This window comes from Hyla sarda, chromosome 2 (genome assembly GCF_029499605.1).
Source record: "Hyla sarda isolate aHylSar1 chromosome 2, aHylSar1.hap1, whole genome shotgun sequence".
NCBI classification, from domain to species: domain Eukaryota; kingdom Metazoa; phylum Chordata; class Amphibia; order Anura; family Hylidae; genus Hyla; species Hyla sarda.
Window position 1 is genome coordinate 359,123,169 of NC_079190.1, and position 27,894 is coordinate 359,151,062.

At 38.4% G+C, this 27,894-nt stretch overlaps 1 protein-coding gene across 3 annotated transcripts in view; it reads left to right on the forward strand.

Moving 5' to 3' along the window:
- LRIG2 (leucine rich repeats and immunoglobulin like domains 2) overlaps positions 1–27,650 on the forward strand; it is an 88,250-nt gene extending 60,600 nt beyond the window's left edge. Inside the window, exons 8-18 of one of the 3 annotated variants that reach the window (XM_056558310.1) lie at positions 2,129–2,209; positions 2,659–2,730; positions 5,702–5,770; positions 6,122–6,285; positions 8,116–8,436; positions 12,250–12,531; positions 14,370–14,819; positions 19,473–19,622; positions 21,969–22,118; positions 22,826–23,074; positions 24,889–27,649. In XM_056558310.1, coding sequence (XP_056414285.1) covers positions 2,129–2,209; positions 2,659–2,730; positions 5,702–5,770; positions 6,122–6,285; positions 8,116–8,436; positions 12,250–12,531; positions 14,370–14,819; positions 19,473–19,622; positions 21,969–22,118; positions 22,826–23,074; positions 24,889–25,118 — 2,218 coding nt within the window. In that variant the 3' untranslated portion in view covers positions 25,119–27,649. Of the gene's footprint in view, positions 1–2,128; positions 2,210–2,658; positions 2,731–5,701; positions 5,771–6,121; positions 6,286–8,115; positions 8,437–12,249; positions 12,532–14,369; positions 14,820–19,472; positions 19,623–21,968; positions 22,119–22,825; positions 23,075–24,888 lie in introns of all 3 variants that reach the window. The other 2 variants (XM_056558309.1, XM_056558311.1) reach the window with 2 other exon arrangements.
- Positions 27,651–27,894: the final 244 nt, after the last annotated feature.

Here is a 27,894-nt window from a genome sequence, read left to right on the forward strand (position 1 = left end):
GTCTTCTTATGTTATTGGGGGACTGTCCTGATTATGTATTGGCTTTGTTATATTGAAGACCCAATAAAAATATATTTAAAAAAAATATGTATGGCACAGCCAAAAAAATATTATTTATGTTGGGAAATTTGAAAAGAAAACCACAATTTAGCAAATTTTAGAAGGTTTCGTTTTCAGGCTGTACACATAATGGTAAAAACAACATGTTTTCATTATTCTGTTGGTCAATATGATTAAAATGATAACGATGTTTACATGCTTTTCTATTATTTTACCACTTTAAAAATATCTCAAACTTTTTAGGAAAATTAGTATGTTTAAAATTGCCCTATTTTGACCACCTATAACTCAAATTTTTCTGTATACATGGCGGTATGAGGGCTCATTTTTTTTTTTTTTTGCGCTCTAATCTGTACTTTTTTTTTGGTACCACTTGCTTATATTTAACTGTTTGATCACTTTGATATTATCATCCTCTTAAGGATGCCGGTATATAACGCAGGGTCACGGCGTGACCCTGTATCATACCAGGTCGGTCCCGACAGCGAATGATAGCCAGGATCCTGGGATAATAGCATGCGGAAACTATCGTTGTGCCGTGCACTATTAACCCTTTAGACGCGGTGTTCAAAGTTGATCGCCGCGTCTAAAATGAAAGTATAAGCCTCTTGGCAGCTCAGTCGGGCTGATCGGGGCCATCACGGTGAAATCGCGATGTCCCGATCAGCTAGAACGCGAGAGGAGGTCCCCTTACCTGCCTCCGTCGCATCCGATTGGCGATTGATTGCTCCAAGCCTGAAATCCAGGCTTGTGCAATAAACCACCGATAACGCTGATCTATGCCGTGTCAATGCACGGCAATGATCTGTGTAAGGGATCGGTATGTTCAGTGTAATAGCCACTGGGGGGGGGGGGGGGGGCTATTACACTGCAAAAAAAGGTGTGAAAAAAGCTAATAAAGATCATTTAACGCCTTCCCTAAAAAAAAGTAAGAAACACCCCCCTTTCCCCAATAAAAAACAAAATGTAAATTAAAATAAATATGTGGTATTGCTGCGTGTGGGAAATGTCCGAACTATAAAAATATATTAACTAAACAGCACTAACAATGGCATACATGCAAAAAGATTTCCAAAGTCCAAAATAGCGTATTTTTGGTCACTTTCTATATCATGAAAAAAATGAATAAAAAGCGACCAAAAAGTCCAATCAGTATAAAAATGGTTACGATAAAAACTTCAGAGCCCTCATACCGCCCCGTACGGGAAAAAATAATAAAGTTTTATAGGGGTTAGAATATGACAATTTTAAATGTATAAATTTTCGTGCATGTAGTTATGATTTTTTTTTATTGAAGTACGACAAAATCAAAACCTATATAATTATGGTATGATTTTAACCATATGGACATACAGAATAAAGAGAAGGCTTCATTTTTACCGAAAAATGCACTGCGTAGAAACAGAAACCCCCAAAATTTACAAAATGGCATTTTGTTTCTTCAATTTTGTCGTACAATTAATTTTTTTTCCCCGCTTCGACGTGGATATTTTGGTAAAATGACTAATGTTACAACAAAGTTGAATTGGTGGCGCAACATTGAAAACATTATGATTTTTAGAAGGTGATGAGGAAAAAAGGAAAATGCAAAAACTGAAAAACCCTGCGTCCTTAAGGAGTTTATTATTATATATATATATATATATATATATATATATATATATATATATATATATATTTTTTTTTTTTTTTTATAAAATGTGACAAAAAAGCACCAATTTTGGACTAGTATAGTTGCATGCCTTTGTACCTTTGCAAGCTCCAGGGCATCCTTTTTATAAACTGGTGCCAAAAATGGAGCAGCATATTCCACATGAGGCCTTTGAAGCAGCTGCTTGAAATTTCACACTGTTCTGTAGGTTATGATCTACAAGTACACCCAAATGCTTCCCTACCAGTGACTCCTGTTTACTCCCCTTAGGACATACGAGGCAATGTCCCATGCAATCGGAGCCACTGACCAGTGTAAAGAGATTCTTAGTTTTCGTTTTGGTTTATATATTTACAAATGATCTTTGGCTGTATTGTGCAAAAATGTTAACGTTAAACAAATATCTGCTTAATTTAGGGACCTGCGAAACAATGAAATCTCCTGGGCTATTGAGGATTCCACTGAAGCGTTTGCTGGACTTTCCAAGCTACATACCCTGTAAGTGGCTGAACACACCATAAGGAAGATTACTGCTCTAGCAGGGTGCAGAATTGTAATGTTAAATGAGGATTTCACTGTTTTAAAGGAGTTGCTTTTTTTGTTCAGCATGGGGGGGGGGGGGGGTCATACAGAGAAATATACTTGCCTTCTTTGCTTCCATCACGGCCATTCTACTAAAGCTGGTCCTGTTGCATAGCAGTCTGTTTTTTTTTTTTGGGGGGGTTGGCTCCTGCACTGCTCGCTAAGCTGACCCCAAAGACAGCAAGCGCTGTGTGACAGGACCGGCAGCAGTAGCCAGAAAGGTGAGTATATGGTTTTTATGTACCCCAAATCCCAAGTTGGAATACCTCTAAGTACTGTAGGTTTCTTTGGGCTAATGTATTATAGAGAAGTATATCTAGAAATAAAACAATTTTTTTTTTTTTTTTTTTCCTCCCCCTGTTCAGTATTTTGCAAGGAAACAAGATTAAATCCATCACAAAAAAAGCTTTTACTGGTTTGGATTTGCTGCAGCACCTGTAAGTATTTTTCTCTTTCCTAGTGTCTTACTAAACAAGTTTAATGAGATGAATACAAAGTACAGTGCTCTGATGAACCAAACACATGCTTTCATGTAAAATTTACCTATTTCATCTACATTCTTCAATTTCTACATTGATAGATTATTATGACCTGAAGAAGTTACTAGGCCATATGATCTCATGGCCATAGGCACATTATTTGTTTTATACGTGGTCCTAGATGTTACGCTTGTCTGTTACTACATTATGAACATTTCCCCATAAGGAAGTCTGCTCCATTGTTCAGAACCTTTCTGAAACACAGTTCAATTCTATTTCCAGTCATCCTAATAATTCAGTCAGATTTTAGTAATCTTAGCCATGAGCTGGTTTATAAAAGGATGATCTATGATGTGTGCGGCGTATTTCGTTATCATACCATGCTTTGGAAGAAAGTTGTAGCGGGTTTATTACACAAGTGTTATTATTTTGTGTGTTAGACCCCAGCATGTTTAACAATGCAATAAATCAAGAAGTGTTTATATCAGTGGAAGATTACTGTAACGTAATAAAGTCTGACCATGTCAGATCACTATGAAATGCACCAGGGTCACCTTCATCAAACATCTTTCACTTAGTCATTTGCCTTTGAATTGTCCAAATTTTTGGATGAAAAAACGCACAAAGAGGGAGCTCGTATATAAATTCCATGCAGGTATCAGCTTGGTCAAAGGCCATGTTTCCACAAACATTTCTTGTAATGACTTGTCATCAATTAAATGCTACCTGAACCACAGATCATTGGGTGGTCACTGGTGACTTCTCCTTGCCCCACCAGATCTCTCCATGTTTGTGTATAGGAAAAGAGGCAAGGGGTGGAAATGTTTTTTTCAAATCAACTGGTAGCAGAAAGTTAAACAGGTTTTTAACTTACAACTTACTTCTATTAAAAAAATCTTAATTCTTCCAGTACTTTTCAGCTGCTGTATACTACAGAGGAAGTTATGTAGGTAGTTTTTTTTCAGTCTGACTACGTTGTTCTCTGCTGACACCTCTGTCCATGTCAGGAACTGTCCAGAGCTGGAGAGGTTTGCTATGGGGAATTGTTGCTGCTCTGGACAGTTCCAGACATGGACAGAGGGGTCAGCAGAGCACTGTGATCAGAAAAGAACAACTCAACTTCCTCTAGTATACAGCAGCTGATAAGTACTAGAAGGATTAAGATTTTTTAATAGAAATCATTTACAAATCTGTCTGGAACCAATTGATCTGAAAAAATAGTTTTTCACCGGGATACCTCTTTAATCACGGCTGGTGCGCATGGAGAAGCCACTGGGGCCACGACACTCACTTGTGGCAGCATGAAAGTGATGACAAATTTTCTTTTAGAGCAGTGGTATTCAACCTGCGGACCTCCAGATGTTGCAAAACTACAACTCCCAGCATGCCCGGACAGCCAACGGCTGTCCGGGCATGCTGGGAGTTGTAGTTTTGCAACATCTGGAGGTCCGCAGGTTGAATGCCACTGCTTTAGAGGATTATTTAATCATAGACAGAAGTATTATTGTAGGAGCTGTCTGGTTTTTGCCACGGGAAGTTGCGGAAAGCTGGAAATTTCTAATACAGTGGCCACTGCAGGACAACTGTTCATTGCTCATAGACACACAACTTGAAATTTCTCTTTGGAATCTATAAGCTGGCAATACATATGAAATGTTTCCCGATACCACCATACACACAAATGCCAACCATTAATGTGTTTAAAAAGTTGGGGGGGTGGGGGGGTGGTAAGATGCTGCTAGACATACGTGTGTGTGTGTAGATATATATATATATATATATATATATATATATATATATATATATATATATATATATATATATATATATATATATATATATATAAAATATATATATCTTATTCCTTATTCCTTTATTACAAACTTAAGAATAAAGGTAGATATACATACAGAGGCATGTTCAATTACAGAAAAATAACCTACAATTCCGTGTTTATTCTGGAATGTGGATTTTGATAAGTGTTAACGTTTTTCTCCCTCCCCCTTCTGTTTGCCTCGATCACGGTCACCACAGAGGCTACCCTTTTACCATTAAATACAATGACTTCATCAAAGAGAGGATTTGGTGGTCACACTGCCCACAAATGAATTAACCTTTTAAACCACCTCCTTCCCTCTAAAGTACTTAAGTTCCACCCACTCTTATTGAATATGTCTATAATATTAGTATTTCTCCAAAAGGAAGAAGAGAGGGAGAACAAAACCCTTCATTATTTTAAATCTATTGCTCCTTCCCTTTCTTCGCTACTTCAAATAATTTCTTCATTTTTTCATTATATTTAATTGATTCATATTGAGAGTTTTTAACCGAAGAACGTCATTTTAAAGTTAATGTAACTTCTACACAAGTTAAATTAACTTTTTTCCAGTCAATCGCTTGTCAATTATTCACAAATTGCCCCTGATGATGTAAAAGGGGCAAAACATACGTTATTCTAATGTATACTGCACATTCCAATGGTACAATTTCTTTATATATCCCTGGAATGCTAATGATGGTGGTCCAAATGTATTTTGGTCAATTTTCTTTGTGTCTCATGTAATGGCCTCCTTTCTCCACGTCTTGATGTTTTTTTAATGTGAAGATTAGTTTGTCATTACTCTATTATTAAGTAATCTGTGTTATGCATGATTTTTTTGGGTGATGCTCTAATAGGTGTTCTCAATACATGGAAAGTTGGCCAGCCCTGCTAAAACCATCAGGTTCAGCTGACACATCTAATGTGTATGAGGGCCTTTAGTTTGGTAGTAGGGGTCACCTTTTTTATTGACTTGTGAAGTGATCCTGTAGCAGACTAATATTCTTGCCTGCTGTTCTGTCCCATTGATGCATAATTAATGCCATCGGCTTCACTTAATATACACAGATATGGATTTTATACTTGACATTTGTTCATTTCTCTTCACAGTGACTTGAGCAATAATGGGGTTATGTCATTGCAAGATGAGGCTTTTGCACATATTAAACTCCAAGAGTTGTAAGTATTACAAGTCCTATTGCTTGATACCCTTTTTCAGCTTTTATAATTATATTTCACAAACAAATATTAGACATAGCTTTTCTTTTTTTTTTTTTTTTTAAAGACCCTTATTGTATATACACATCTCTGGTTATAACCAGAACCTGTGCTTAGTTTGCTGGGGAATCATTTTACTGTAGTAAAGTCTGGAACAAAATGTTCAGAAAACACAGCTTGAGTTTACCAAAAACACTGTTGCGTGCTGTATTTTTTTTGTTACTGACATTTGTTCTTGTTGTGCATGTGATTGTGAGAAAATAAGCTGCCGATTTGTGCCCTGTCTGATAATCTACTGTGAATCTTCTACAGAATCCTGAACACCAGCAATTTGCTTTGTGACTGTCAGCTGAAGTGGTTTCCCCAGTGGCTAATAGACAGTGGTTTACAGAATTCAGTAAATGTGAGTTGTGCCCATCCTGATTGGCTGTCCGGGCGTTCTCTGTTCAGCGTGGATTCTGGAGCTTTTATCTGTGGTTTGTATCTGTTTTCGCTTCTTTTATTATTAGAACTTAAGTGCCGCTACTCCACTTCCGTAAGAAAGAAATTAATGAAGTGTCTTTTTTTTTTTTTTCTCTGTTTACGTTGTATTTTTGTCAATTTTCAGTTTTCTCCATGAAAGCTGTGCAATTTTTATTGGTTGTGTGCAGTGTTCACAAAACAAATTAGAATTACAATAGGCAACCAAACTCTAGTCATTAGAATATGAGAACATTGCAGTCACAAACAGCCTTTCACATATATTTTCCAGCTTACATGATCATTCTTGCTGGGTGAATAGTAACAGAAAGTTAGATTACTATATATTACGTTTTGGAAAATCTTGATATGATTTGGCATTGATTTCCTAAAATTTTTGAAAAAAAGCAAATGTAGGCACAAGCCACTGAAATGTCTTATGAGCTTTGATGCTTTAATGTTATTCCTGTTCTTATTCATTTCTGAATTTTCAGAAGCCAGAAAGAACTGAGGAAATTTTATTGCCTGCACCTACCATTTATAACTGATTTGTGACTAAAAGTTACACATGACATTACCTTCTTGACTAAACAAAGTGTGCAGTTTAATTCCTTGCTTATCCTAAGATAAATATTCTTGGGAGTCATGTGACATCAAAGGGAGTGGAATCTGGTATTCTTCAGGTCTGCTACCAAGCCAAAAATTTTAAGTTAAATATTTGATCCATCCTGCCTACCTACCTAAAGGGTAGGGTCATGTGTAGTGCATCTGCGGATGCGCTATTGACCATCCCTAGAGTGAGCCTCCTGCTGTGCCCATGTGGTGTCCTGCTTTGTCTGCTTGGAGCAGCAATCCACCTCCACGAGCAGACCTACAGAGATCTGTTAGTCGCATGCGCTGTTTACTCTGACATCCCAGACGCTTTACTTGCTTCCTGAGCTAGGCAGAGAGCCACTGCCTTGTCTGAGTACACCGCACATGCAACTTGCAGATCCTGCACAAGCAGACAATGCAGGAGACACGGGCACAGACGGAGACTGACTCAGATGGTCAGTAGCACATCCACAGTGTCAAAAATGCTGCAGGTGGTGCTATTTGTGACCCTACCCTCAAATAACTTATTTCTAGAGATAAGAGATATATCCTGGCACTGCTCCCCTGCTTGCAATGGTAGAAGCTAGAAATGCATTGTTCCTATATGACACAGCTTTAGACTCTTAGTAGCCTCTGCAGTGTGAGCAATGGGACCCAAGTTCTATGTTTTTAGTGTATCACCTGCTGAACTAAGAGCAGTTAAGTGATGGGACTCCACTCCCTCTCTTCAAATCTAGAGGCCTCATGGGAAGTGTAGGTTGGGATAGTGAACTATATCAGAGGTGAAGAAAGAATCAAGATGGCAGGCAAGTCAAAAATGGCACACTAACTGAAACAGGCATACATAAGTCATACACGAGCCTTGACAATTCTAAAATAAATTCCTGTTCTGCATAATTTACATTTATTCAAGTCACTGCTGAGCTCCTCTAAAGGGAGCCTTCTGCATCTCCGCTCAACTGCCCTAAAATAATGTACTTTATGCTCCCCATTAAAGTCAATGGGATCCGTTGGGTCTCATCGGTGTCCATTGTGCAAAGGGTCCGTTCGGCACCTCTGGCGCCAAACGGACCCTGAACAGGATGCAACTAAGCGGTAATGGGAATTTAGCCTTTGCAGTTTGAAATGCAGCTGGCAGATTCCCTTTAAGCCAGTGAGAACAGTTCTTAGAATATAATCTGTATGTTTAGTCTGTGTGGGTTTAAAGTACCTACTTATATTTTATTTTAATTTTTTCATTCTTTATTTTCTAGATAATTTTCCAAAGCCACAAATCAAAGTTCACCCAGAAACTACAGTGGCACTGAAGGGAATGAATGTGACTCTTACATGTGCTGCGGCCAGCAGCAGTGACAAACCTATGTCTACGGCATGGAGGAAAGACAGTGAAATCTTGTATGATGCAAAGGTGGAAACCTTTGCCAGGTATCAAAAACATGGGTCCGAGGTAGTGGAGTACACAACCATTTTGCATCTCTTCAATGTGAATTTTACAGATGAAGGAAAATACCAATGTGTTATTACTAATCACTTCGGCTCCAATTATTCCAGTAAAGCTAAACTCACAGTTAATGGTAAGTATTGACTTTGTACAATACACAAAATAATTACTGCAACATAATGTTATTGTCACTGAGCAAGCTCAATGCTTAATGTACCTATTGAGTGCCCCCTAATGTTGTGTTCTGAAGCTTTATTCTTTACAGAAATGTAATATATATATATATATATATATGTGTGTGTGTGTGTTTTATAGGATTTGTAGTGGAGATGTACACTGAGTTAATGTGGTTAAAGCACTGGGTGATTTTTCGGTGGCTAATACTTTAAGGGCACGTTCACACGTACGCAGATTTGATGCACAGGATTTTCTGCTGCAGATTTCAATATAAACTAAATGACTGAGCACAGCTTCTATTCGGCAGTTACAAATCCTGCGTATCAAATCTGCTCAGGATCCTGTATGTGTGAACGTAACCTAAGGGTGTATTCATATGTACAGTATTCTGCGCAGATTTGATGCGTAGGATTTCAAGCTGTGTTCAGTCATTCATTTTACATTGAAATTTGCAGCAGAAAGTCAAATCTGCCCAGAATACTGTACATGTGAATACACCATAAAGGGGATTTCTGACAAGTTTTTTTCTATTAAATTAACATATATTGGTAAATTGCTATTTTACTATACTACATAGGATTTACATTAGACAGAACATAGGGCAATAAAGACAACAGAGCAGTCAGTTTGCATTATAAGCCATTTTGCATCATAACCCATTTTGGCCTTAACCCCTTTAGGACTTAGGGTGTACCCATACGCCCCCGTTTTAGAGTAGTTAAGGACTGAGGGGGTATGGGTATGCCCGTGGGAATTCCGGTCCCCGCCGCTAGACTGTCGAGAACCAGACCAGAATGCCTGCTGTAATCATTCAGCAGGCATCCCGGCACATTGCCCGGGGAGTCCTGAAACTCAGACCGGCGATCTGCGGCGATTCCGGATCATGCGGGTCTCCAGCAACCCATAAAATAAGGGGGATTGGGGTGTCCAAGACAAGGTGTTAACGTTCGGTTCCCCCGTTCTGCCCACCTACAGTAGTCTGGGGGGGGAACTGTCCTTTGACCGGCGCCGGAGGTCACTTACCATTGGCGGTGGCAGCGGGCAGCGAAGATATGCGGCTGGCTCCCTGGTGCTGACTACGGAAGCCGGTGAGTTGCCTAGCAACATCTGGAGGGCTGCAGTTTGGAGACCACTACACAGTGGTCTCTAAACTGTAGCCCTTTAGATCTTTAAAAACTACAGCTCCCAGCATGCCCAGACAGCAGTTTGCCCCCTCCCCCAGTGAATGTACAGGGTACATTTACACGGGCGGTTTTACAGTGAGTTCCCTGCTTCAAGTTTGAGCTGCGCCAAATCAGAATGAAAGGTAAAAGCATCTCAGCGTTATTAATGCATAAAGTGACAGTGGTCCGAATTGCGAAAAAAGGGCTCTGTCCTTAAGGTGAAAAAGGGCTCAGTCCATAAATGGTCACTCTCTAAACTAATTTTTGCTATTGCACTCCTCATGTTAAATAAAAAATATTTCTAATATACTTTGTTTAAAAAAATGAAGTTTTCTATGTTTTATTTGTGGTTAAAAAAGCTTGAGCACATTTTCCCCCAACTTATACACAGACTTTGGACCAAAGCCCACACACAGGAAGGGCAGCCTGGAGTGCTGAGGGGGTGTTTCCAACCAACAGCATATGGCAGTTAAGTGTGAGAGGAGCTGTGATTGGATGAGGCTGGACTCACCCCCTCAGCACTCCAGGCTGCACTTCCTGTGTTTGGACTTCGGTTCAAAGTCTGTGTATGAGATGGGGGAAAATGTGCTCTTGACCTTTTTTAAGCACAAATAAAACATAGAAAACTAATTTTTTTTTTTTTTTTTTTTAAACAAAGTATATTAGAAATATTTTTTATTTACCATAAGGAGTGCAATAGCAAACATTAGTTTTAATGAACGTTACCATTTAAGGGGTTAAGAACCCAGACAATTTTAGTTCTTTTCCTCCTCCCCTTCTAAAAAATCATAATTCTTTTATTTTGCACCTACAGACTCATATAAGGGCTTGTTTTTTGTCACCAATTGTACCTGGTAATGACATCACTTATTTTATAATGAAACAATGCAATGAAACAAAAAAAAAAAAAAAAAAAAAACTTATTTGTGAGGTGAAAAAAAAGCCTCAACGTTTAAAATTGTCATCTTCTGAACCCTATAACTTTATTTTTCCACATATGGAGTTATATGAGGGCTCATTTTTTTTTTGCGCTGGAATCTGTAGTTTTTATCAGTACTATTTTTGTTTTGATGGGACTTTTTGATCGCTTTTTATAAATTTTTTTGTTATATGAAGTGACCAAAAATGCACAGTTTTGAACTTTGGTATTTTTTTAAATAACCTATAATAACCAATTGTTACCAATATATGTTAATTTCAGCAAGCTTTGTATCAATCAATCAAAATTTTTCTGTTAGGGTGCATTCACATCAAGATCTTGCTATACAGTTCCCGTATAGGGTTTTGTATAGGAAAACCGTATACATAGACATCCCATGCATATGCAACAAGAAGCATTTGGTTGTGTGCTTTTTTGGTCATGTACGGTTTTGTGCGTTTTCTTTTTACTGTACACAAAACTGCAGTCTACTATGGTTTTGTGTCCTGTTTTAAAACTGTACATGGACCATATACATTTTGTTTTACATTGAGGTCAATGAAAAACGGATGGGTCTACAGTGGTATACGTTTTTTCTTGCACGTGACAAACCACACCTAAATTCCTTGGAATTTCAATAATTGCAAGAAAGTGTTAATCAGGTGTTTTTTTTTTTTTTTTTTTTTCCAGGAACTGATGCAACCAGACCTTTAAATTCAAAAAGCATATGGTTTACAACTGTATGCAGTTTAAATTTATAGCACACTTTTGTATACAGTTTTGTCAGTTGTTAAGGCATACGTTTTGCAAAAAAAGAGAGAACTAAACAGTATGTCAAAATCGTGATGTAAATGCACCAAGCTTTTCAACCCCATGCTAAACTCTTATCCTATTTATAAAAAATAAAAAAATTCTGTCCTATGTTTTACGATGTTAAGAAGTTACGCAATGTACTTGTAGCATAACTCTGGATTCTGGAAGAGGTTCATGCTAGAATTCAGTAGAAGATTTTGAATTGAATGTACAGAGATCCCTCAACTTACAATGGCCTCAACATACAATAGTTTCAACATACAATGGTCTTTTCTGGGCCATTGTAACTTGAAAACAGACTTAACATACAATGCTACACAGTCCAGATCTGTGAAACGTATCAATGGCTGGAAGAACCGACTAATCAGAATGGGCATTTTACTAGTAAAGCACTTGTATTACTGAAGTGTCTGCACTGACTGACTGGCTGTCTGGTAACGCCCCCTACAGTACAGGGAGGTATTACATATTCTGTACTCTTTACCTGTACCAGGGTTAGCTGCTCCTTTGGACACCAGGTGAGGGCGGCTCCATGTTACTTTTTTTTAGGACATTGCGTGTTCTGTACATGACCCTGAAGAAGCTTCTGTCCTCCACATAGACAGTGATTACAGTTCCCAGCAGATCTTTCTTACTTTTATGTGTAAGGATTTTCTTTATCTCTATTAGTTATCTACTTATTTTCTTTAATCCTCACTCTTTTTGGATGGTAACCCAATTACCAGGTTTCCAGAGTTATGGTCTCAACGTACAATGATTTCAACATACAATGGTCATCCTAGAACCAATTAATATTGTAACTTGAGGGACCACTGTATTAGTAATTATACTCTTAGACTTCCTTCAATTTATTTTCTCATGTTCTTTTTGACAGAAATGCCCTCGTTTCTTAAAACTCCAATGGACTTAACAATCCGCACTGGTGCCATGGCACGTTTAGAGTGTGCAGCAGACGGTCACCCAACGCCACAAATTGCTTGGCAGAAAGATGGTGGGACAGATTTTCCTGCAGCCCGAGAGCGCCGCATGCATGTTATGCCAGAAGATGAGGTCCTGTTCATTGTCAACGTCAAAATTGAAGATATGGGGCTTTACAGCTGCACAGCACAAAATGCTGCAGGAAGCATATCTACCAATGTCACACTTACAGTATTAGGTAAAAAAAAAAATTGGTCAAAAAGTAAATCTCAGAACTAGCAGAAAAATTCACATGTGTCATAATGGCGAGCATCTCATTGTATTATGTCTAGGTACTAATCTTCAGATCTTTATTTACCAATAAATAATCAGACACCAGTAAAGGAATTCAAATTTGTTGTTGCATGTAGTTCACAAGGAAATGTTCATAGTCTTTTACTTAAAGAGGTACTCCACTGGAAAACACTTTTCTAAATCAACTGGTGCCAGAAAGTTAAACAGATTTTGTAATCTTAATCCTTCCAGTACTTATCAGTACTTTTCTTTTTGAATTTGTTTTCCTCTCTGCTGACACCTCTATACCATATCAGGAACTGTCCAGAGCAGGAGGGGTTTGCTCTGGGGATTTTCTCCTACTCTGGACAGTTCCTAAAATGGACAGAGGTGTCAGCAGAGAGCACTGTGGTCAGACTGAAGGAAATTCAAAAAGAAAATAACTTCCTGTGGAGCATACAGCAGCTAAGTACTGGAAGGATTAAGATTTTTTTTTTTATAGAAGTAATTTACAAATCTGTTTAAATTTCTGGCACCAGTTGATTTCGAATTTTTTTTTTTTTCCGGTGGAGTACTCCTTCAAATTGGGCTGTGCAGTAACACTATACACAGCCCATGGCAAGAATAGTTTCTGTTTTCTATAAAATCATTCAACACCTGTGCATCAGTGCTTTTTGCTTATTCCCTTATATTAGACATGCCAGCACCATTGTAAGTCTACTGAGCCACAGGACGAAGATTGTTGCGAGCCAGGAAGTTACACGTGCTACCATGTGTTTCTCCCCTCTTGTTTCCTGATCAGTGAAGGTCTCTGCACTGAGACCCTAACCGATCAAACCTCTGGTCATATCTTGTAGACTTGGATATAAAATGAACACAAGTCAAGCATTCATACAGTGTATATTGATTTATACAAGCAGCATAAAACAGTTGTGAGTCAAAATGTTTTCTTGTATGGGCTGCTGAAATGAATCAAGATATAATGGAAAGATGCTGGACTTTTGCTCATTTTATTGCCTAGTCTGCTGGATACAAGTCTGTTTGGCCTGGCTGTGCACCCCACATTTGGTGACGAGTGTCACTCACAGATGTTTGAGTTTTACCGTCTCTGCGACATGTCAAAAGTTTTTAGTTTTTTTTTTTTGTGGTTTATTTTTTAATAGATAACAGGGACACATTACCAAAGTTCCTCTTTATGATGAAACATCTGCTCCATTTCTTTAGTCTGCAATTACTGTGTAGGGCTTACTGTGTGAATCTTTTGCTATTGATTTAGGATATCATTTAGTACAATGAGTATTTCACGCCCCCCTGGCACCTCTAGGTGGGGCTTGTAGGTATCAGGTGAGGTTCGTGAGTATATAACGCCCCTGCTCCATTCAGGCGCAGACGCAATTCATTTATACGCTGTTCATGGCGCACCTCTGACCGCTTTGCTAAGTTATGGTTTTTCATACAGGAGCACTCGTGACAAATGAATATTTTTCATAGGGCTGATTGGTTTGTACATGTTTTACACCAAATTGCCTCCTTAATATAGACCCCATGCCCTTTCATGATTGCAGAAATTGGAATCTATGCTATAATAAATTGGTGCAGATCTCAAGCTAGAGATCTATATTATGTGATGAAGGGCAGATCATCCTACATTTGTTAGTTTTCTATAATACAAGTTCACTACTAACTAAACAAAATGACATAAATAATACAACAGAAGCCATATGTTTAATTGTATATGCCCCCTAAAGCTGAAATGATGCGGTTTATAAATATGTGATGTGTGCAATGTGTTCTTCCTTTCAGAAACTCCCTCTTTTATAAGACCACTGGAAGACAGAACAGTTGCTCGTGGGGAGACGGCTGTATTGCAGTGTATAGCAGGAGGAAGCCCAGCTCCTCGCCTGAACTGGACCAAAGATGATGGGCCACTGATGGTAACAGAGCGGCACTTCTTTGCTGCTGCAAATCAGCTTCTCATTATTGTTGATGCAGGCCCAGAGGATGCTGGGAAGTACACATGCAGCATGTCTAATACCTTGGGAACTGAGCGAGGGCACATCAATCTATATGTCTTGTCATCACCTAACTGTGATTCATCCCAAACAATCATTGGCTATGAAGAAGATGGGTGGACTACTGTTGGGATTGTGATAATCGTGGTTGTCTGCTGCGTAGTGGGGACATCATTAGTCTGGGTGATTGTTATATACCATATGAGAAGAAAAAGTGAGGATTACAGTATAACCAATACAGGTACGTGTTTGGTGGCTTCACATTCACTTTTTTGTGGTTCCATATTTGCTTATATTTTTATGATTGTTGACTAGAAGCAGCGCATGTTTACATTGGTGAATAATTGGAGGAGGATTCAGAATTGTTTTTTTTCCTGAATTTATTGAATGACAGAAACCAGTAATGTTTTTTACCCCCTTCACAGGAGCCATACGGCTAACTGCTTCCTGCAGTTGCCACATATGTAGCCCATTTAGTTTTTTTTTTTAGACCCTTTCACTTTGCAGCTTTATGCTAAAATAAAATTCTAGTTTTTCCCCATCAATCTGCACTCAATATCCCATAATAACACAGTGTAAACAATATTTTCAATCTTTGCTAATTTATTGGAAAGGAAAAAAAATAAAATTGCAGTGCCATAAGTATCCAGAGCTCTTATTCAGTACTTGGTAGAAGAACCCTTGGCAGAGATTAGTCTCCAGTCATCTTGGGCATGGTGACACAAGGTTTGCACACCTGAATTTAGGGGCTTTCTGCCATTCTTCTCTGCAGATCCTCTCAAGCTCTCTAAGGTTGGATGGGGATTGTAGGTGTAAGCAGTTTTCTTGTCAATTGAGTTAGTCACGGCTTTGCTTTGGCTAAAACACTCAAGGCCATTCAGAGTTGTCCCTAAGTCACTCCTGTATTGTCCAGACAGTGTGCTTAGGGTCATTGGGGGATATTTACGAAACCTGTGTAGCGAAACATTTGTGCAGTTGCCCATAGCAACCAATCAGATTGCATCTTTCCTTTTTTTTTTTTTTTTTTTAAAGATGAAAGTGATTCTGTCTTTTACTCTCTTATTACACAGGTTTTCATAAATCACCCCCGTTGTCTTGTCAGAAAGTGTGCCTTCTGCCCAGTCTGATGTCTAGAACACTCTGGTCCAGGTTTTCATTCAGAATATCTTTGTGCTTTGCACCATTCAGCTTTCCCTCAACCCTGACCAGTCTCACTGTTCCAGATCATAAAAAAAGACCGCCCACATAATAATACTTCTGTCACCACCATGCTTTACTGTAGGGATTTATATGGGGCATGTGGTCAACAGTGCCTGGTTTCCTCCAGATATGACTCTTAGGTTAGACATATCTTCCTGATTCTTTCACAGTATCACAATGCCGTACATGTACAGTGGTGTACATTAAGGGACCACATACTTTCGCACATGTATGGCATTTTTGCATTAAGGCTAAGGCTGAAAAAAAATATGTTTTCAAATGAACTGGTGCATGAAAGTTAAACAGATTTACATGACAGTTAACCCTTCTAGTTCCTTTCTGTCTGACCACAGTGCTCTCTACTGACACCATGCCAGGAACTGTCCAAAGCAAGAGAGGTTTTCTATGGGGATATAATTCTAATCTGGACAGTTCCTAACACTGACAGAGGTGTCGGCAGAGAGCACTGTTGTCAGACAGAAAAGAAATTCACTGTTGTCAGACAGAAAAGAAATTCACAAATTTCTCTGTTTTATACATCAGCTAATAAGTAGTGGAAGCATTAAGATTTTTTTAATAGAAGGAATTTACAAATCTGTTTAACTTTCAGGCACCAGTTCATTTGAAAATATTTGTTTTCTACTTGTTTCCCCCGGAGTTCTCCTTTAGGCCCAAATACCATAAATAGAACAATGGCAAAATATTGCATTGTGTAAGTGCAATTCTTTAAGGCTTAGATCTGTCCTTCTTATAAAGAAAAAGAAGAAATATGCAAGTTTACAGAAAAACTATTCTGACCTTTCTTTGACCTTCATGTCTGGCTGCTTTACCCCTATAAATTATGAACACTGAAAAGCTGATGGTGATGAATTGAATTGTACAGCTAACCACAAAGCACAGTACCAAACAAGACTTGGGAATACTCAAAAACATTATTATCTTGAAGAACAGAATCCAGATACTCACGATTTTCAAAGTTCTGCCCTTTCATCTTCTTTGCGCATAACTCTTGTGGGATCTTTTTAGTCTAATATGTTCAATTCATAGCAGCACAAATGCACGAGCGATTCCCTCTGAGGACTTTCTTCTAGGTCATGGGATGGGAATGATTATACGGGTTTTATTGTTTGCTAAAAATAGAGAATACTGAATTATTCTATCCATAAACAGAGCTTTATGTATAAAAGAAAACTCTAACAAAGTAATTATGGTAACCACTTTATACAGGGCCGTTTATAGAGCTGTCAAGTAAAAGTTCTGTGTTTAAAGGACAACTGCAGCGCTAGCAAATTAGGGCCCAAATGTGGACTTCACTGCAGGGGGCTGAGGATTTCTGTGTGTGAAGGAGACACAGACTGCAGGGGAATAAATATCATACTGGGGATGATTTCTATGTGTGAGGGGGGAGACTCCTGAATGACACATGCTGGGAGTTGTAGTCCCTGTTATGTGTGTGTATGCCAGTGTTACCTAACCAGGGAATGCTGGGAGTAGTAGTTTTGCAACATCTGGTGGCACCCTGGTTGGGAAACACTGGTGTATGGACTACAACCCCCAGGAGACTGAGATACAATATAGGTGTTGGTGAACTACAACTCCCAGGAGGCTACTGAGATACAATAGAGGTGTTGGTGAACTACAACTCCCAGGAGACTACTGAGATACAATAGAGGTGTTGGTGTACTACAACTCCCAGGACACTACTAAGATACAATATAGGTATTGGTGAACTACAACTCCCAGTAGACTACTAAGATACAATATAGGTGTCGGTGAACTACAACTCCCAGGAGACTACTAAGATACAATAGAGGTGTTGGTGAACTACAACTCCCAGGAGACTACAGAGATACAATAGAGGTGTTGGTGAACTACAACTCCCAGGAGACTACTGAGATACAATATAGGTTTTGGTGAACTACAACTCCCAGGAGACTACTGAGATACAATAGAGGTGTTGGTGAACTACAACTCCCAGGAGACTACTGAGATACAATATAGATGTTGGTGAACTACAACTCCCAGGAGACTACTGAGATACAATATAGGTGTTGGTGAACTACAACTCTCAGGAGACTAATGAGATACCATAGAGGTGTTGATGAACTACAACTCCCTGGAGACTACAGAGATACAATATAGGTGTTGGTGAACTACAACTCCCAGGAGACTACTGAGATACAATATAGGTTTTGGTGAACTACAACTCCCAGGAGACTACTAAGATACAATAGAGGTGTTGGTGAACTATAACCCCCATGAGACTACAGAGGCAGCATGCTGGTTTTATACCACAGACTGAAGACTCCTGAATGACGCATGCTGGGAGTTGTAGTCTCTTTTTTGTGTATGCCAGTGTATCCCAACCAGGGCTGAGTTATATTAATGTGCTGTGTATAACTCTGCACAGGCTGTGTGTGTGTATGTATATATATATATATATATATATATATATATATATATATATATATATACACACATATACACACATATACACACACAGCACACTAATATAACTCAGCCCTGGTTGGGATACACTGGCATACACACACAAAAGGCAAAAGGGACTACAACTCCCAGCATGTGTCATTCAGGAGTCTTTAGTCTGTGGTATAACACCAGCATGCTGCCAATGTAGTCTCATGGGGGTTATAGTTCACCACACCTCTATTGTATCTCTGTAGTCTCATGGGAGTTGTCCTTTAAGTGCTGACTTACTGTGTTGTGGCCATCAAAGTGAATAGAAATGAATTTAAGTTTATCTTCACCATTCTGTTCTCAATACCCAATAATAACACAGTAATATAATTTCAGAAATCTTTGCAAATTGTTTTAAAAAGGTAAAACTATGACATTTCCATAGACATAAGTATTCAGACCCTTTGTCATAACACTTGATATGTATCTGTGAGGGGCCTCCCTTTTGTCTTGATTATCTTTAAAATGTTACGTCATCCGTAGTAAACTCAGTTGCTTGGACTTATCTAGATAAGGTCTCAAAGCTGACAATGCATAACAGAGCAAAAACTAAGCCATGAGGAGAAAGAACCGCCTGTAGAGCTCAGAGTGGAAGCCTAGAACTGGAGAAGGGTACAACATTTTTTTTTAAAGTTACGAAACGAGCACAGTGGCATCACTAATTCTTAAGTGAAATAAGTTTGCTCAATACCATTCACACAGTGAACCATGGTGGTGGCAGCATTATGTTGTGGGTTGTTTTTTGAGCATCTGGAACAAGGAGATTGATCAGGGTTGAGGAAAGGCTGCTGCGGGAAACATACCGAGTGATCTTAATGAAAACCGGATCCTGAGTGCCCAGGACCTCAGTCTGGCCCGAACGCTCACTTTTAACAAGACAGGGAGTCTGGCAGCAGCTTATTCTTATTGTTTATGCCCGTGTTTTCAGGGGTGGGGGAGTCTGGTAGTCAACAGCTGTCAGAATTATGGCCCAGATTTATCAAACTGTGTGAGAAAAAAAATAGATTGATTTTACCTCAGCAACCAATCACAGCTCAGCTAACGAGCTCTGATAAAGTGAAAGCTGAACTGTGATTGATTGGTTTCCATCTATTCCCTCATAGCCTGGTATATTGCATAGTGGTTTATACAAATGGAATTATTTTTAACCTTTCCTAGTGTGAAAGTGTTACTGTCATTCTGCTTTTATGCACTCTCTTAAATTTTCTCTATGTAGAAGACCTGAATCTACCTGCTGACATCCCCAGCTACCTGTCTTCACAAGGAACCCTGTCTGAACCACCAGAAGGATATAGTAACTCTGAGGCTGGCAGCCATCAGCAACTCATGCCTCCTGCCAGTGGCTGTGTTCATAAGGGAACAGATGGTAAGTACATGGGATCCAGAAAACTGCTTCATTTTCACATAATAAAACTAAATGTTTGCTTTGGTTTTGTCAGGTTAAATGTGTAAACGCAATTTCCAGTGAAACGCATTTGGTTTTATTTCAGATTGGAATGCTGCTGTTTACAGCAAAAAAAAAAAAACGAGCAAAAAAACATTTTGGTCCCTGATTCTGTAAACATCCTGGTGCTTAGTGACAACTGTCCCTCCTGTTAGAACTCTAGTTATAACTGGAATGTACTGAAAGAGATTCCCCGCGAACAGTGAGTTGTCTGATATTGCAACTCAGTCCCAATCATATGAACTGGTGCTGTATTTTAATTTTTGTCCATAGGGCATAAGCACTATTGGGGGGGGGATGTAATTTTTCAATAGTTTTACACTTTTTTTTGTGCAATACATTGAGACTCATTAAATAAAACAACCTTAATGTAGTATGTCATGGTTAGCTCTTGCAGTGGGCAGGGATTTATTAACTATGACTTTGTAAAAAAAAATTCATAAATTTATTTATTTTTTTTAACTATGATTTTTCCGCAGCCTCACACCGGCCCGGACCACACTTTGAAACTTCCCTACATTTAAAGGGGTACTCCCCTGGAATTTTATTTTATTTATTTTTTAATCAACTGGTGCCAGAAAGTTAAACAGATTTGTAAATTACTTCTATTTAAAAATCTTAACCCTTCAGCTTCTGTATGTTCCAGAGGAAGTTCTTTTCTTTTTGAATTTCTTTTCTGTCCGGCCACGGTGCTCTCTGCTGACACCTCTGTCCATTTTAGGAACTGTCCAGAGCAGGAGAGGTTTACTATGGGGATTTGCTCTTACTCTGGACAGTTCCTAAAATGGAAAGAGGGGTCAGCAGAGAGCACTGAGGTCAGGCAGAAAGAAAATTCAAAAAGAAAAGTACTGATAAGTACCGGAAGGATTAAGATTTTTAAATAGAAGTAATTTGCAAATCTGTTTAACTTTCTGGCACCAGTTGATTTATAAATAAATGTCCCCTTTAGGCTACTTTGCTATTGCGGTTGAACATGCAACTATTTGGTAAATGTAACACAAGAGATAACACTGAGACAGTTACAAAAAAGTATATAAGGTTTATTAGTGATAACAATAATTAAAATCAGAATAAAATGGAACACCAGCAGACAGACTACTCCGGCATATGAACAAGGGCCAAAGAAAAAATGGGACTACAATACATAGACAAAACCTGTTGTATACATACATAAAGAAGCATAGCTGTATAAAATCATACTAGCAAAGATATACCTATATATGTAAACGTATACACCCAAAGGTAACATTGTTGGGGTGGCCAAACAACGTTGTTGGGGTGGCGTTCTGAACGAGGGTAAGATGTCCGCAGTATGCATTTGTGATGGGTGCTTAGAATTGGGAGCTGTATCACAGGACTGAGGTGATTACTGGGTACTAGTGTAACAGTTTAATCCCGTTTCCTGGGGCCTCTTTTCTTTTATACCCATTTTCTCACTACCATAACTGCAAACCTAATCATCTGCTTTGCGGTTATGTGTATATGGGCATTGTGCAATAGTATAATTACCTTTGGGTGTATACGTTTACATATATAGGTATATCTTTGCTAGTATGATTTTATACAGCTATGCTTCTTTATGAATGTATACAACAGGTTTTGTCTATGTATTGTAGTCCCATTTTTTCTTTGGCCCTTGTTCATATGCCGGAGTAGTCTGTCTGCTGGTGTTCCATTTTATTCTGATTTTAATTATTATCATTTATAAAGCTTATATACTTTTTCCTAACTTTCTGTCTCAGTGTTATCTCTTGTGTTATTACTAGTGGTTATGTATGACACTAGAGACACTGTTTATCAGTAGTGTATACCATTGTGGCCTTATTTTTGGTTTATTATAAAATCTTTGGTAAATGTGTAGGATGTACTGCAAGCCCAGTGGTATGGGGGTAAAAAGAGTTTTCACAGACTGATTGAATTCACCCCCATGTCATATTTTGTCTCCTGCTTGGTCTGGGTTGGCAGAGAACATATATGCCGACAGTATTACCTAGGTGAAGACTAAATACATTCTATTATGACTGAATTCTTCAGTCCAGTTAATGGTGTGTCTATAGAGAGTATTAGACTTTATCTATAATATGTGCAGTTTGCAGTTTGTTCAGAATATCTTTGACATGGATATGAAATGTACATTTTTACAGTGATCAGATGATGTTCATATTGTTGAAAATACAATTCTAGTTACTAAAAAGTCATAAGTTGAAGGGCAAGTATTATTGCTGTATGTTTTAAACCTGTGCTCTTATATATATTGTTTTCCATAAGGATTGTACGTTGATACCGGTAGTGAGGCAGATGCAGAAATCCTAAATTCGCAGTATGCTTCTAATCTCCAAAATGGTAGAATACAGCAATTATATGGTCGCAGTAATGGCTTACATCCAGTAGACAGAAGGGACAGCCTTCCTGTTCCAGGTAAGAAACTTTATTGTATACTACTACTCCTTGTATGTTCTGTGTGTAGATTAAATATATATGTATCTGCAGTATTTGATGTTAATTCTGTTTGTTGTTAAAGATAGGTGCATTGTTGCCTATAAATCTTTTACGGTCATCCTGCTTCTGGTCTCTGGTGTTTACCTTGGGATGCGGTGACAGAGCATTCACAATGTCGTCACATGATCATGGCTACCACATGATTGTCTTTTAATAAACCTTGCTACAGTCATGGGATGTAATTATACATGGTTATCCCCAGACTATAAACTTAATGTAGAGAAATTAAGACAATGAGACAAGCAACATTTCATGTACATTATTATTTTTCCGTTTTCTTGTTAGAAAAAGATTTTAATAAATTATCCCTTCATTGCAATGCAAAACTTTAGACTTGACGGCATTGTCCACTGTGTAATAACTATGGGGGAGATTTATCAAAGCCTGTCCAGAGAAAGTTTGAGTTGCCCATAGCAACCAATCAGATTGCTTCTTTCATTTTTCAGAGGCCTTTTCAAAAATGAAAGAAGCTATCTGATTGGTTGTTATGGGCAACTCAGAAACTTTTCCTCCTGACAGGTTTTCATACATTTCCCCCATTGTGCTGTCCGTCTCATCTATTTGTGCTATAAACGGGAAATGTGATTTCTTGATAAGGCAGTGACACCGCTTTGTTACATTTTTAGGTGCTGGTCAGCTTATGATCTGTTCTGACTGTTATGACAATGCCAACATCTACTCAAGAACCAGGGAGTTCTGTCCATACACATACATTACAGAGGAGGACCCAATGGACCACACATTGTCCAGCATAATAGCCCCGATTCCGAAAGATACTTTTCCACACCATTCACATGACATGACCACATCTGCTGCTGACATGTCTGCATTCCTACCCAGCTACGACAGAAAGGACTGTGCAAAACCCATCTGTGGTAAGCAACATAACTCTGGTGACATCTGTGCTTGTAAATATCATCACTTGGGCAGACACATCATTTTTCCACATTCTTGCTATCATTCAATACAATGGCACTATATTCTTTATACTGATATGACTGCTCCAGCTGTGTATCCTTAATTGCTCAGTGTCCCTAAAGGTCCATCATTCATGAAGTAGATGAAAATGAGCTCCTTTTGGGTTCAGTAAATAAAATTGATATCTTTGTCTTTATGGTGTGTTGAAATGCAGTTAGATTATTTGACATTGCATGGATCTAAAAGAAAATATTTTGTGGTCTGGGTACACACCCAATTCCTGTTTTTTTATTTATTTATTAATTAAATTTTTTATAAATGTACTTTAACTGGATGCAGATTGTAGCATTAAGATTCTTTAAAGGGGTACTCCATAGGGATCGACCGATAACGTTTTTTAGGGCCGATAATCTGTGGAGGTTAGGGCCGATAGCCGATAATTTATACCGGTATTCCGATATATATCCCACCGCGACACCGCTTCAGATCATTGATTTAAAGCGGGCGCTTTAAAATCAATGCACTGCAGTGGCTTTTGCGGGGCCATAGACCACCGCTGCCACCCGCTTCTCTCCCCCTGCCTGTCCGTGGGTCCTGAGTCCTATCACCGCCACAGCAAATGCAAAAGTCGTGAATCACCTGTGGGGTATTAAGGTTCACCTTACCCCTTGTTACGTTCCCCCTGGGGCCTAGTTTCCAAAATGGTATGCCATGTGTTTATTTTTTTTTTTTTTTATTGCTGTCCTGGCACTATAGGGGCTTCCTAAAGGTGACATGCCCCCCAAAAACAATTTGTCACTCCTTCCCTTCTGAGCCCTCTACTGCGCCCACCGAACACTTTACATAGACCTAAAAGGTATGTGCTTACTTGAGAGAAATTGGGCTACAAATACAAGTAAAAATTTTCTCCTTTTTACCCCTTGCAAAAATTCAAAAGTTGGGTCTACAAGAACATGCGAGTGTAAAAAATGAAGATTTTGAATTTTCTTCTTCACTTTGCTGCTATTCCTGTGAAACACCTAAAGGGTTAATACACTTACTGAATGTCATTTTGAATACTTTGGGGATGTAGTTTTTATAATGGGGTAATTTATGGGGTATTTCTAATATGAAGACCCTTCAAATCCACTTCAAAACTGAACTGGTCACTGAAAAATAGTGAGTTTGAAAATTTTGTGAAAATTTTCAAAATTGCTGCTGAACTTTGAAGCCCTCTGGTGTCTTCCAAAAGTAAAAACTCATAAATTTTATGATGCAAACATAATGTAGACATATTGTATATGTGAACCCCATAAAAATATATTTTGAATATCCATTTTCCTTACAAGCAGAGAGCTTCAAAGTTAGAAAAATGCAAAATTTTCATTTTTTTCATCAAATTTGGGGATTTTTCACCAAGAAAGGATGCAAGTTACCACAAAATTTTACCACTAAGTTAAAGTAGAATATGTCATGAAAAAACAGTCTCGGAATCAGAATGATAACTAAAAGCATTCCAGAGTTATTAATGTTTAAAGTGACAGTGGTCAGATTTGCAAAAAACGCTCTGGTCCTTAAGGTGTAAAATGGCCTGGTCCTTAAGGGGTTAAAGGAGTTAGCCAAGATCACTAAGAACCTATTGTCAATGTTTTGTGTATATAATACTGCTCTGCAGTTTTTTTTAACTCGCTGTGAAGTGAGTTCTTAAGAAAAAAAATATTGCTGCTACTTAGCTGAACAATTGTATACAGTTTAATAAAACCCTGTAATTTACTTGTTTGTACCTTTTTAGATTCATTTCCCTGTCAGTCTTGGAGTTTAAAGAAAGATGACAACCTTCCAACAGCACAACCTCACTTCTGTCACCATCCTATACAAGTCCACGAGAAAAGCTTAAATGAAGGGGCTCCTTTAGTCAAGGCAGAAGAGCGCCCCCTTCCGAGACCTTGCACAAGGTCATATGACCAGGACTACAACCTGGGCAGGACTCTTAATATTGATGATTACAAGGAGACAACTTAATGAGACCAAAGGAATCTGCAAGTCAGCTGACTTTGTATTGACTACCTCAGAATTGAATCAGTGGCCAAAAAGTGCTACAATGGGTTTGTTTACAAACACATTAATGGACCAATGCAAATATCCTCTGCATCAAACTGCAGCAGGAGCAACACTATGTAGCTTGGACCGGTCCTTACTTGAGCACTTCTACAGACTGATGGAAACAGGATGGTTATGTGGCATCCTAACATTTGAGTAAACTAAAGAGCATAAGCATTTTTCCAAGTTCTATTGTTACTATTGCAGGTGGATCCATTTATAACGTTTGCAAATATTTTGTGACTATGCTTAGATGCAAGCATGTACCTGCACACCATTACTGAGAAATCCGCATATACATGTAGCACAGTTGGAAATACATAACTGTGCTTATTATAAAGGCTCTAGAAAGTTACATCTGTGAATGTTGAAGCAGAAAGTAAGTAGAGACATTCCAAGCCTAACCTATAGACTGTATAGGTTAATATTTTTAGACCACCCAAGAGATCAGACATTTTTCTAGGCCTTTATGGAAACTTGGTAAAAAGTCCATTGCAGTCATTCACCCATTGCTTTATTAGCATCAGCTGAATGATGAACCTGACAGATTAGTTGCATGCAGCGCCTACATGTGGAGAATCAAATTGATGCATTATTCTGTAGCTTCGTGACCAAGGATTGCATTTATAATCAGTAATGTTAACAATGTCCATGACATTTATTACCATGATCAGATTTTATTATGCAACAATCCAAGCATACATTCTTTCCTTTTGTGCCACTACAAAGAAAGTATGCATTCATAATTGAGGGGAAATAGAAATAATTCCTTTGTGACGGAATGTATTTTGTTAATGTCCCCGATCTTTTTTTCTAAGACAATTTCTTCTGTTCCAGCTGAACTGTAATGTCTGTGATGCTCACCCAGCCTGTCATTTTGTCTAGCCGTCTTTTTAGATTGTCTCCCTGATACTTTATAGTCATTTTTGTTGTTTTTATTATGAATCTAATAGGGGATTTTTTCAGTTTCTGCATTGCAATCATCCATTACATGTAACAATGTGTAATATATTCCAGAAGCAGATTATTCAGATTCCACATAACTACTAAAATAATGCTTGTATTGGTTTACATTTGGTTATTTTCTCCTAGAACACCAAACCTCCAAGGGGTACTCCCCTGGAAAATTATTATAATTATTATTATTTTTTTTAATCAACAGGTGAATGATAATTCCCCAGTACTTATCAGCTGCTGTATACAGAGGGAGTTCTTTTCTTTTTGAGTTTTCTTTCTGTCTGACCACAATGCTCTCTGATGACACATCTGTCCATTTTAGGAACTGTCCGGAGCAGGATAGGTTTGCTATAGGGATTTGCTACTACTCTGGGCAGTTCCTAAAATGGACAGAGAAGACAGCAGGGAGCACTGTGGTCAGACAGAAAGGAAATTCAAAAAGAAAATAACTTCCCCTGGAACATACAGCAGCTGAGAAGTACTGGAAGGATTAAGATTTTTAACCCCTTAAGGACTCAGCCCATTTTGGCCTTAAGGACTCAGACAATTTAATTTTTACGTTTTCATTTTTTCCTCCTCGCCTTCTAAAAATCATAACTCTTTTATATTTTCATCCACAGACTAGTATGAGGGCTTGTTTTTTGCGTGACCAGTTGTCCTTTGTAATGACATCACTCATTATATCATAAAATGTATGGCGCAACCAGAAAACACTATTTTTGTGGGGAAATTAAAACGAAAAACGCAATTTTGCTAATTTTGGAAGGTTTTGTTTTCACGCCGTACAATTTATGGTAAAAATGACGTGTGTTCTTTATTCTTAGGGTCAATACGATTAAAATGATACCCATTATTATATACTTTTACTTTATTGTTGCGCTTAAAAAAAATCACAAACTTTTTAACCAAATTAGTATGTTTATAATCCCTTTATTTTGATGACCTCTTTTTTATTTGATGAACTTTTTTATTTTTCCGTATAAGTGGCGGTATGGGGGCTCATTTTTTGTGCCATGATCTGTACTTTTTTTTGATACCACATTTGCATTTAAAAAACTTTTAATACACTTTTTATAATTTTTTTTTAAATAAAATGTATTAAAAAAGTAGGAATTTTGGACATTTTTTATTTTTTTTCGTTCACGCCGTTCACCGTACGGGATCATTAACATTTTATTTTAATAGTTCGGACATTTACGCACGCGGCGATACCAAATATGTCTATAAAAAATGTTTTTTACGCTTTTTGGGGGTAAAATAGGAAAAAACGGACGTTTTACTTTTTTATTGGGGGAGGGGATTTTTCACTTTTTTTTTACTTTTACTTTTACATTTTTTTACATTTTTTTTTACACTTGAATAGTCCCCATAGGGGACTATTCATAGCAATACCATGATTGCTAAAACTGATCTGTTCTATGTATAGGACATAGAACAGATCAGTATTATCGGTCATCTCCTGCTCTGGTCTGCTCGATCACAGACCAGAGCAGGAGCCGCACGGAGGAAGGAGAGGGGACCTCCGTGCGGCGTTATGAATGATCGGATCCCCGCAGCAGCGCTGCGGGCGATCCGATCGTTCATTTAAATCGCGAACTCCCGCAGATGCCGGGATCTGTATTGATCCCGGCACCTGAGGGGTTAATGGCGGACGCCCGCGAGATCGCGGGCGTCCGCCATTGCCGGCGGGTCCCTGGCCGGGATCAGCCGCGCATGACACGGGCATCGCTCCGATGCCCGC